The sequence below is a fragment of the Girardinichthys multiradiatus genome, chromosome 5, assembly GCF_021462225.1.
Source record: "Girardinichthys multiradiatus isolate DD_20200921_A chromosome 5, DD_fGirMul_XY1, whole genome shotgun sequence".
Classification (NCBI taxonomy): Eukaryota; Metazoa; Chordata; class Actinopteri; order Cyprinodontiformes; family Goodeidae; genus Girardinichthys; species Girardinichthys multiradiatus.
Window position 1 is genome coordinate 36,629,342 of NC_061798.1, and position 12,749 is coordinate 36,642,090.

A 12,749-nucleotide genomic window follows, 5' to 3' on the forward strand; every position below is an offset into this window, starting at 1 on the left:
GCTGGGGTGACATTCTTCAAAATTCTTTGACATGGAACACCTAAAACGTAAACAAGACTGACTGCCATGCTCCAACTACAGCTTTAATTATCAAGAAGACGTCCTCCCACTCTGTTCAAATATTTCTTAGTCTGGCCTCCTTGCCCCAACCTGCACCCACTTCCAGTTTTGAATTTGAACTGCTGCTCTGTACCTTTACCCTGTCAGCTCCATCCCCCTCTCTCTTTTCAACTGAGGTGACATCAAACACTGAATTCAAATCATGGCCGCCAGACAATGTTTGTCCTTCCTGTCTCCCTCCCTGTTTCTTTCACTCCTTCTTCCTGCACTGTTGCTTCTACGCCTGCCTGGTATGGTGAAAGGGGACTGCTGGCTGATAGAGGGGGATAAAGGTTACGTTTGGTTGGCTATCTGCAGTCAGAACCAGCCTCCATATGAGACCATCCCCCAGCACATCAACAGCACGGTCAGTGCGAGGTTATCAGTGAACTTCTTATACCTGCAGCCACCCATAATAAACAATATGCCTCCCTGCAATACAACCTGCGATAGAGTGAGTTAGAAAGCAGCTGCTACTTTTTGTTAGTTTGACTGTTGCAAACCTTCATCTAAATAGAATGTTTACTTGATGTGGTAACTTGATAATTTCACACTTTTAATGCATGTTTGGACATATGAAAAGTATAACAGGTATGACAGGTAGTCCAGTATGGCAATTAATTAAGCTTACCATTGAAAAATTCTTATTTGTAATTAAATAGACTGACAAGGCTATTTTGACATTTGCTGTGATGAATACATTGAAAAATTGTAATTTAATTAAGAAAATATCTTTCAAATATTGCAAGTTAACATCTTACGAGCTGATTCTCAACAGAAAATTAGCTAATTTCCTCAGCAAAGCAAAATACATGTTTACTGAAGACCTTTTGTAGCTGTATGCACTGAGTAAAAGAGTCCTTTAGAAATAAATATCAACGTTATGCGTGTTAAAGGCAAAGAAGACTGTCTTGTAACTCCTGGGGGACAAAATATCAGTTGTCAAAAAAGGCATCCTAAACATCACTATTGGTGAGTGAGACAGATAGAGCACAATCACTATGCTATTCTAGAGCATGTAATACTAATTAAATTTAGTGGTAATTTTGAATTCACATTTTTTGACTAAAATAATTGTTCCATTTTCATGTGAAAGACTTTTTAGAGCAAAAATACTTTGAGATAAATGACATATATTTAGGATTTTTATTTAAAACAAAAATAATTAATTTCAATAAAGTTCAGTTATTTTTCAATTGAACTTCTGAAATTTAAACCATATGATTAAATGTTTTTTATGTTTAAACAATTTGTTTATTTTGAAAGGCATTAAATTCTTAAAAATAAAAACATAAAAATGGATTTTTGAAAAAAAAAAGTTATTTAATAAGTAATTTAATGCTGCCCTAGGCTTAGGCAGATCAACGAACACAGACATTGCTGTCTGTCTTTGGCACTGTCAGTTTCAGTTGTTTTGACCTTAGGAGTAATGTGAAGTTTACTTTATTTTGTTTATTCTTGAGTAAAAAGGGTCTTTGTTTCATACTCTGCTTTTGTATTTGGGTTGGATGTTGTAAAGTAATCTTTCTATTTAGTTGATGTTGTAGTTATGAAATTCACAAAATTTGTAAATCATTGTAAACATGTTTTTGTATGTTTTTTCTTACAAAAGCATAATGAATGATCTAGCTAAACTTATAGCAATTTCCAGATAATGAAAAATGCTAAACCTGATTAAATGCTTCTTCACTGAATGACCAAATTCAAATTTCATGCAACTTTTCTTATAAAGAAATACCTCTGCTCAGTATCTTCAAACAGGCATATGCTTTCAAACAGCATGACATTTTTTATTTGTTTTATAAGGATTGAATGGAGAAGATAGTCATTTAGATAGCAAATGCTTGCTAACCTGCTAAAAAATCTTGGTTTTACTATAGGTAGAGTGAGTTCATATTTTATTGTAATACATATCTTAAAGTTATTTGTTTTCTTATCACCTTAAGGTTCATGACTTGAGGCTGAATGAGAACAAACTCAAGGTGGTTCTCTTTACCTCCATGTACCGCTTCACAAACCTAACTGATCTCAATCTAACCAAGAATGAGATAAGCTACATCGAGGATGGGGCCTTTGCTGGACAGGCAAACCTTCAGGTTAGTTATCATAGACAGAACTCTGTGTTTTGTGATTGTTTGTATTGCTTTACTTAATGTTTTTGCTGAGCTGTTCTGGATTTTCTTAAGAAAATGGTCAAGAACAAGCCTTTTACAGGTCATCTAAGTTTTTTTAAGATTTGTCTCTTGTCAAACACAATTGAACTTAGGGAAATCTATGGGCTGGAAGCAATGTTTTTCAAAGAAAATTAAGCCTGTTAATGTTACGCCAAAATGCTTCTTCTGCAGCTAACCTCAGACAAGAGAAGGAATAGCTCAGATTGGCACTTTCCATTTTTAGTAGAGGCCCAAGTTTCATTTACATACTTGCAAAAGAAGGATGGGTATCAGGGTATTCAGTTGGTTAGTCTGCAACACTTGGAATTTACATGCCTTGAATCCCACCCATTGAAACTTTAAATTACTAGAAAAATCTATTTGAATAATATAGTAACATGATAGGGCATATATCAGAATTTTTGCATCTTTTTCATTTCAACTCTTTTGAGAAGCTTGTTGTCAATGATAGTTGAGACAAAGGTGTTTCTAGTAAAGTCTTGAATTTCAGCTCATAAAGCAAACAGCTACAGGGGTTGGACAATGAAACTGAAACACCTGTCATTTTAGTGTGGGAGGTTTCATGGCTAAATTGGACCAGACTGGTAGCCAGTCTTCATTGATTGCACATTGCACCAGTAAGAGCAGAGTGTGAAGGTTCAATTAGCAGGGTAAGAGCACAGTTTTGCTCAAAATATTGAAATGCACACAACATTATGGGTGACATACCAGAGTTCAAAAGAGGACACATTGTTGGTGCACGTCTTGCTGGCGCATCTGTGACCAAGACAGCAAGTCTTTGTGATGTATCAAGAGCCACGGTATCCAGGGTAATGTCAGCATACCACCAAGAAGGATGAACCACATCCAACAGGATTAACTGTGGATGCAAGAGGAAGCTGTCTGAAAGGGATATTCTGGTGCTAACCCGGATTGTATCCAAAAAACATAAAACCACGGCTGCTCAAATCACGGCAGAATTAAATGTGCACCTCAACTCTCCTGTTTCCACCAGAACTGTCTGTCGGGAGCTCCACAAGGTCAATTTACACGGCCGGGCTGCTATAGCCAAACCTTTGGTCACTCATGCCAATGCCAAACGTCGGTTTCAATGGTGCAAGGAGTGCAAATCTTGCGCTGTGGACAATGTGAAACATGTATTGTTCTCTGATGAGTCCACCTTTACTGTTTTCCCCACATCCGACAGAGTTACGGTGTGGAGAAGCCCCAAAGAAGCGTACCACCCAGACTGTTGCATGCCCAGAGTGAAGCATGGGGGTGGATCAGTGATGGTTCGGGGTGCCATATCATGGCATTCCCTTGGCCCAATACTTGTGCTAGATGGACGCGTCACTGCCAAGGACTACCAAACCATTCTTGAGGAACATGTGCATCCAATGGTTCAAACATTGTATCCTGAAGGCGGTGCCGTGTATCAGGATGACAATGCACCAATACACACAGCAAGACTGGTGAAAGATTGATTTGATGAACATGAAAGTTAAGTTGAACATCTCCCATGGCCTGCACAGTCACCAGATCTAAATATTATTGAGCCACTTTGGGGTGTTTTGGAGGAGCGAGTCAGGAAACGTTTTCCTCCACCAGTATCACGTAGTGACCTGGCCACTATCCTGCAAGAAGAATGGCCTAAAATCCCTCTGACCACTGTGCAGGACTTGTATACGTCATTCCCAAGATGAATTGACGCTGTATTGGCCGCAAAAGGAGGCCCTACACCATACTAATAAATTATTGTGGTCTATAACCAGGTGTTTCAGTTTCATTGTCCAACCGCTGTACATTTTCCAGTAAGGAAGTCAGGAAAACTGTTTACTGACTGCAGTAATTTGGAGACCTAGCAAACTGACATCCTACGGAGGGATTAAAAACCCGCTGTGATGAGCTAAGACTGCCTATAATAGACCAAAAAGGGGAATGACAGCTTGTTACAGAAAACATAAATCAAAACACCAACATTCTGGCAACATTTATTCTAATAATTGCAATGTCTGCCATGGTTCTGTCCAGCATTGTTACTGTGATGCCTATGGGTGTCAGCACTCCAATTTCTCCAAACAACTGTGCCACCAGAACACTTTTCATCATTGAGCCATTCTGTGATTTTGATGGTCTCGCTTTTGTTCACAATACGCTTTTGTCTTACTCATACTGGGATGACGGTAATGTGGCTGTCAAAGTGTTACTCCAAGGATAAAGTCTGTTACTCCAATTAAACTATAAGTCCATCCACAGTATTTATTTTTTTTCCTCATGTCATTAGGCTCTTAAAGTCACTTCAAGGTATTACGCATCTAGTGATTGGAGGGTAAGTTTAGATACTCAAACTGTATTTGCAGTCAAATGTTATGTCCTTCATTTGACTCAGACAGAAAAAATATATAATGTTGCTGTAACTGATTATTGGTTAAAAAAAAAAATAATAATAATTTTCTTGATGGAATTTTGCTCATAAATAACACCCACAGTGTTCTTAATGGTCTGGCTGTTGACTCAGCTCAAGGTTTAAAACTTAGTTGTGGCATAAACTGTGTTGCGTTTTGTTTTGGGTTTTACTTTCCCTTAAATCCAAAATTAGAATGGTTTTATTATCCAGGGCCAAATATTGTTTCCAAAAAATAGGTTTTTGTTGGTGAGAAATCTGTTCTCCCTACAGCTTATCTGCTTTAAAATTAATGGAAAGGCCAGTTTTGTTTTATATATGCTTCATATGTTTTCAGATTTTCTGATTCTAAAATATGATAATATATGCCCATTTAAAAGGCAGTAACAGCATTTATTAAGCATTTATTTTTGTTCTGTATGTTTGTAACTTTATGAAATATTTGATGAACCTACTCTTTGTTTCTTTGTCAGGTTCTACAACTGGGCTACAACAAACTGACCAATCTGACTGAGGGAATGTTGAGAGGCCTAGGGCGAATGCAGTGCCTCTTTTTACAACACAACCTCGTCGAGGTCATTGCCATCAATGCCTTCTGGGAGTGCCCTAACCTTAGCAGTCTGGATTTGTCTTCAAATAAATTGGCCCGTCTTGACCCATCTACCTTCAATGTCCTCAACAGGCTAATGGTTTGTGAACTAGCGGGAAACCCATTCCATTGTGGCTGTGACCTCTACAATTTTTTGACTTGGCTAGAGGAATTTAACAATGTCACCCACACTTACGACCGGCTCCAATGTGAAACTCCATCAGAACTGACAGGTTACCCACTCCTGGGCCCAGTGCCAGGGCATGGAAGAAATGCTCGGTACATTCTTTTATCTGTCTGTCGTGATGGTGTAATTATTCCAGGGATGACATCCCAGATGCCAGATCCAGATGGGTCAGGAATGGGTTTTGAAGGTTCTGACCTAGGTCTGTACCCTCAATCAACCACAACATCTACTGCCGATCCCAACTATGTTCCTCAGATTTCCATTAAGCTTGAATCGGTCTCCCTCTACACTGCATCACTTCTTGTGCAGATTCCAAAACCACACACTAAGATGTACATTCTCTCCCAGTATAATGATACCTTTCCTACAGACATCATGTCCCTTACAAAGAAGAAGAAGAAGATTCCTATAGATAAGCTGAAACCACACACTAACTACACTTACTGTGTGGCTTCTGCAAGTAAATCTCAGCGCTACAATCATACTTGCCTGTCTTTCACAACACGGGCCATGGGCCCAGAGGACCTCCGTCCTAATCCATCCACAACTACCCACTACATTATGACCATCTTGGGATGTCTGTTTGGTATGGTGATTGTGCTCGGATTTGTCTACTACTGCCTCAGGCGACGACGCATCCAAGAAGAGAAGGAAAAGGCTATAAGTGTAAAGAAAACAATCCTGGAGATGAGGTGGGAAAATGATCTTTAATATTTGATAAATGTTTGACTTTGGGGGGCATTTTGTTTTTTTACTTTTAGGTATAGGACCTTAATTTGTTCTTGAAGTAATGGATATCTTCAGAACAAGATATAGTCCAAGGATTAAATGTTTCACTGCATTATTTTGTTTTTGTGCAACAATATGCAACTTTATCTTTACGTTTTAGACCATTCTATTTTAAATGATTTCTTCCTTCCTTAATTAAAAGGTAGAAAATGTTCCTGTCATACTATATTATCACAAAAAAATGCATTTTTTTAAAGTTAAAATTTGCTTCCTTAGGTATGGCCCAGAGACAGCTGCAGCTGTGGCCAATGACGCAGGTGCGATCCAGCGCCTTCAGGAGCAGACCCACCACCACCATTCAGGAGGAGCGGGAGGCAAGCTTCCACCATCTGCCTCTTCTAGTACAGGGATGCTCCATGGATCAGCCAACACAAGTTCTTCCCGCCTCTCCACCTTACCCCAGGTTGAAAAAATGGCCTCTGCCTTCTCTGAGGCAATGGGCAGCAAGAGCAATTACATGGATATTAGGACAACAGGAATGACTGGGGAAAGCAGAGATGGAGTAATGGTTGCTGGAGGAATAGGAGGAGAAGTAGTTGTTGATATGCGAGGTGTAGCTGAAAATGGGACAGAGGCTGGGGAAGATTCTGATGATGACGGTCATGGCTCGGCATCAGAGATTTCCACCATCGCTAAGGAGGTGGACAAAGTGAACCAAATCATCAACAATTGCATTGATGCCCTGAAGCTGGATGCCTCTGCCAATATTGCGACGACAGCTGATGATGGTAACTCTCTGTCCTCGTCCCAGCCTCCTTGCATGGCACCCCTTTCCCGCAATCTCCTGCCACTCTCTACTTCCTCCACTGGAGATCAGATAATGGCCTCTTCTCCAAAGGTGCATTCAAAGTCACAGCCACACCCTCAGCCTCAGCCACAACCTCAGTCCCATCCTCAGCCTCACCCACAACTACATCAGCAGCCTCATCCCCCTTCTATGGCCCCGGTGCCCCTAGTCATGCCCCTGTCGGAGCGGCCTGGCATCAGTGGAGGTGGGTTTCTTTCCCCTCCTTACCGTGACCCACCCCCAGCTAATGCAGTACGGCCCCTTCAGAGGCAGCAGAGTGCTGAGACCGCTGTGGTAAAGAACCGTTGTGGTCCTCCTGCTGCAGTATCTGTCAAGAATACAAGGATGTACAGTGTTGATATACCTGAGCAGCGAAATGATCCACCCAAGTACCCTACAGAAAAGGGCAGTCCTGCCATTTGTGGTGGGATAGGTGGAAGTGGGGGACTTGGTGGTGTAGGGGGGTGTGGTGGAAATGGCAAGGGAAACATAAATGGTGGTGGGTTGAGTTTAAATGGAGGCGGAATGGGTTGTAATAATGGGAATGGAAGTGGATGCGGGGTCGCTGGGCCTGGACAGCAGCAGCATCACTTAGAGGTTCAGCCAGACTACCACAGCTCAGAGCACCGACACTCCTTTCCTGCACTCTACTATGATGATGATAATGACTCACCCTTACCAGCCCAAAAGGCCTCATTTCTCAAACCACTGGGGCGAACCAAGAGGGATGCCACAGCCACCTACTCCCAGCTCTCTCCTTCTCGTCACCATAACTACAATTCTGGGTACTCCTCCAGTCCAGAGTACTCATCTGAGAGCACTCTACGCATCTGGGAGCGATTTCGACCATACAAGAAAAACCCACGTGAGGAAGCCTCCTACATAGCCGCAGGCCACGCATTGCGTAAGAAGGTGCAGTTTGCCAAGGATGAGGATCTTCATGATATTTTGGATTACTGGAAGGGCGTTTCTGCCCAGCAAAAGCTGTGAGTTGCAAAAATTCAAATGTTGCTTGGAAGATTTTAAGTTGAACACCAACAGCAGACTTATAGAGGTAGGATAAAAATCTTTCTCCAGAGGTGTCTTGTGACTTGGGTCAATCATCCTATAGATCCAGAGTTGATGAATTTCTTGATGATTTTAAACATGTATTTGGTGACAGTTCATTGACATTTTAAATGGTTGATCACCATAACAGTGAGTGATCTGTTCACCTGATAGCCTCATAATGGGCACTTTGGTCCCTGCAGGTTTCACCGACATATTAAGTCCACTCTAATGAGCAAAGTTAACTTGGTGATAATCGTCTTCTACCTCATTTCTGGTACAGTGTAGCTCAACAATTTCGGTAGAAGCAGCAGCATTTATGACTTAAGCCCTGTCCATCTTTTTTCTAATTCCATCAATCAACCATTCAAAGGACAGTAATTCCATGCCTCAGTCTCCACCTGGGCTGCTGGAAAAGCATCATTTAGAGCAGTAATGAGAAACTAAAATGAAGATTTATTTGCTTTTGTATTAGAATACCTGTCTTTTGGGACGACATTAAGTGATACTTATCAGGCTTATTGTTCTCCCTGGCAATTAGCCAGCATAACAGAAGGTCAGAGACATTGTTTGTTGAGCATGCTTATTGATGTAAAACACCCAACTACACATTTTCGGTAATGTGTGTACATACGGTTGGTGGGTTTGTGGGTTTTAATGTGACAAATCCCATTTTAGTTGAAGAGGGAAGTAGGGGCTGAGTCATTCTTTATCTCACACTCCTGTATAAGAGCAAAAGGGTTTGCTAACAGACACATTAGAAAACAACCAAGCTGGGAAGGTTTGTGTGTGTGTACATCTGAATGAATAAGAGTTTTGCTCATCTGACATATCTAGATGTTATGAAGCAAATCCTGTAAAAACCTTTTGGGCCTATTTACAGGCAAACTTAGAGTTGGAAAATTTACATTTCAATAGGATGAGTAATGCCGACATTACTTTTAAGGTAGGTTATGTGAGACTAAAGTGCAGGTGTAAAACCTATGTATTTAAGAACCACGTAATCACATTTAGGAACAGAAGCATATTGAGAGCAGGTTAGAGGTTTCCTGTAAACACCCCAGTGCTATTGAAAAGAGACAACGTCCAGCGGTTTTCTAGCTGTGGCTGTATTACGTCAAGGCAAGCCTGTACCGAAATGCTCTCCGCAATACACAGTCAATGTTGGATAAAGGACTGAAGATCCAAGTGGTCTTTTTTGCCTCAAACCGGATGATTCTACAGTCACTTTGTGTTTGACAATGTTCTGTTCTGAGAAAAAAACAAAAAGCTGGTATCTTGCTATGGACCAAAGTGCCCTAAGGAGGTAAGATTTAAAGGATTTTTTGCCTATCTTCCACCTATGGTATATATATATATATATATATATAATATAAAACAAGTGTAACATAATTTCAATACATTGTGTTGCAATTTAAAGTTGTTAAAGGACACATAGGAGCAAGGCTTGCAGACCACTTCAGAAGCCATTTTAATGTAAATTGATGCTAAGTTTCAGAAATTGGAGAATCAACATAACGGATATGACTGCAGTGATCCATTGAAACACTTAGTGTGAGACTAAATTGCCCACTGAGCCACAGGCGAAAGTAGGAAGAGTAGTCGTCTTGCAATCAGAAGGTTGTGGGTACGATTCCAGCTTCCACGTGCCATGTCGATGTGCCCCTGGGTAGGGCACTTAACCTCAAGTTGCCTACCGTATCGGTGTATGAATGTGTGAGCGTTAGTGAGTGCGATTCGGTGAATGTGGCTCTACTGTAAAGCGCTTTGAGTGGTCTGTATGACTGGAAAGGCGCAATATAAGTTCAGTCCATTTACCATTTACTATGCTATGCTCTTTGCATCAATGAAGATTTGTGCACCTCAGCATGCTGAATGCTTGAAAAGGAAAGTTAATCTGATGTCTTTAACTAATTTTGGAATAATTCAGCTAATTAATTAAATAAATAATTTGCCAGTATTAAATCAACAGTATTGATTCCAGTATACTGAGTTTTTCTAGTCAGAATTGCTAAATCTATCTTGTCTATATAGATTTTCCTTCAAGTTAACCCTAAGAACATCATATAAAAGTTGTTTAAATTACCTCTCTAGCCTAAATTTGAGTTTTTCCAAGAAAAATTGAGGTAGTGGACAGGATTCACATTTGTTAAATCTCTTTTAGAAACACATTTCCAAACACACAAAACATTAATGATATAACATTGTGTAAAAATATTAATATTAAAAATATTTAATGTGACCGCTTTTACCTAAACAATGTAGTATCACCTTTGTACTTTCCATTTTTTAAAGCAGAAAACAGTTTGTAAAATTGTTATCTCACACTGTTGGTCTTGTATTGCAATGTAGGGAAATAAAAAAAAAAATAATACAATGAGAGAATGAATTAATAAATACATACATAAGAACAATATCTACAGTGGGAAAATGTTATTTAAAAAAATATTTTTTTACTTAATGAGTGGCCAATTTATGTTCTAAGAGCATGCTCCCTTTGTTTTTAAAGTGTTTTTGCTTTTTAAGGTCTAGTGTGTTTATATCAAATACTGACCTTTCTGTGTCATCCATGGCAGGCAAACCAACAGACCTGTTAGCATTCACAAAGAAAATATCACAGCCTCATCATCACTTTGTATCATATCAATAGAATCTAATTTGGAAGTAAAAGGAACACCATTAAACACAGAGAGCAAAATCCTGTGGGCTCTGAGTCTTAGTCTCAAATTCTTTTAGCTCTTTGCATCAATTTACTCTTTTTGCCTTATTTCCACATTCTGCTGGCAGCTTTCTCTGCATTTGGTGCAAGGGATGACCAATCAATTAGTTTTAGATTATTACCACAAGCTATCCAGTCTGGGAACCTTTTTAAAAATAATGGCTGCATTTGAACGACTGAAAAGAATCAAGCTAGAGTAACCGGCATATTCCCTTAAGGGATTTTGTTAGATTTAAGGAATAACAGTATCCCTGTTCATCAGTTCAGTGTGTTCAATCACTTGGTAAGAGCAGTACTCCTATCCATTGAATATTGTATGAACTTTATGTTTTTTTGTTTTTTTGTTTTTTACATTTACATCATTTTCAGATTATTTTTGAAAGAAACCTTATATAGCCATACAAGTTTATAGGCCCTAATTAGTAGTACCTTATGCAATTCAATTTGACACTCTTCCTGTGCTGGCCAAGCCTTGCTCCTATGCATTCCCCTAAACACATTTATTTCAGAATTTCAGGTAACATCAAAGTTTTTTATGTCACTCTCTAAAGACAACAGGCGTTTGCCTTTAACCCTAAAGGACCAGAATGCAGAAGCCAACTGACAAGCATGTTAGGTACTATACCAATTGGAATACCAATTTGCATTTCTCTCTTGGATTAACCATAGTGATGAATCAATGCAAATGCATTACTGTCAGTCTTAGGGCTACAGAGGTAAACTTGAAAAGGAAGCAACTATAACAGTTTGACTTGTGGCAGTCTGTTAGGGAATAAGTCATATCATCTCTGCTCACAGCTGTGAAACCTAGATATCCACTGCAAAATGATCAGATTGGCTGTTCGCTTTCTAAGACACATTTAAACCACACTCTTGAATATAACATTGAATCAAACTTAAGATTATAGTCACTGTGAACAAATACATTTTAATAGAAACAGTACTGGTGTTTTAATAATCAAATATATAGTTTCTGCAAAACTTACACAAATTCATTGAGTTATTATAGTGTTTTAAACTGTTTTACCAGCTACCCTGGAAATTTATTGCTGCACAGTTGAGCTTCTTTTGTTTAGTTTTAGGTTCAGGTTTATTGAAAATAAATCAGTAGTCATAGAAAATTGTTGAACAGCCCTCCCAATTACCACCCTTTAGAGTTGCCCTTGCTCTAAATGTGAAAGTAACTGAATGGCTGCAAGGTCTCTTTTGCTTTTTTTTTCATCAAATCTGAGTCCACACTATAAATATTGCAGTGGAAATCATGGACTCTTATGTTGCGAACATTAAGCATAAAAAAAACCCTCACATTTACAGGTTAATACCGAGAAGCTCATCCCCATTGCCCTTGGCCCCATTTGTGTATAAAATTAATAAGTTAATGGACCCCAGTAACATTTGCTGCAAAGAGCATGCCACTTTTACTGGAGTTTAATATCAGTAGATAAAGTTTGAGTCTAGGGGCAGAAGTTTCGCTGTTAAGGGAAATTTACTTGGAGTTTTCAGTTTTGACCATACCATATTTAGTGTTTACGTCCTGTGCATTTTACTGGACAAAATCTTATATTTATGTTGTAATCAAGTAAAATAATAATAATAATAAATGTTATTATTATTCAAACATCTTTACATTCAAGACATATCAGAAAATGCAATTTGATGCAGTTTGAAGATCATGTGATAAAGTGGAAAATGGTTATAAAGTCCTGCTTCAAGCTAAAGAGCTACAGAGTATCAGAAACTCTTTATATGCCCCCCTTTGATTTCGTTGTTAACTATTTTGTTACAGCAGGGATCATACTCAGTACAAACACCAGAAGTATTGAATTATTTGTTTTTTCTCACGGAATATATTTCTAATGGTGAATTCTCCTCATTTGTTTTTTTATTCTGTTATGTATTTGTATTTAAACCTTGCATAATATTGTTTGTTTTTATTTAATTGTAACTCCAACTGGGGACTGACATCACAAATGAG

At 39.0% G+C, this 12,749-nt stretch overlaps 1 protein-coding gene across 1 annotated transcript; it reads left to right on the forward strand.

Annotated features, from left to right (window-relative positions):
* Window positions 1-262: 262 nt before the first annotated feature.
* Window positions 263-11,110, forward strand: LOC124868082 (protein phosphatase 1 regulatory subunit 29-like). The gene is made up of 4 exons (XM_047364889.1): window positions 263-466; window positions 2,046-2,195; window positions 5,130-6,124; window positions 6,438-11,110. The coding sequence occupies exons 1-4, from the start codon at window positions 263-265 to the stop codon at window positions 7,996-7,998; spliced, it is 2,910 nt and encodes a 969-aa protein (XP_047220845.1). The 3' UTR covers window positions 7,999-11,110.
* The last annotated feature ends 1,639 nt before the right edge of the window (window positions 11,111-12,749 follow it).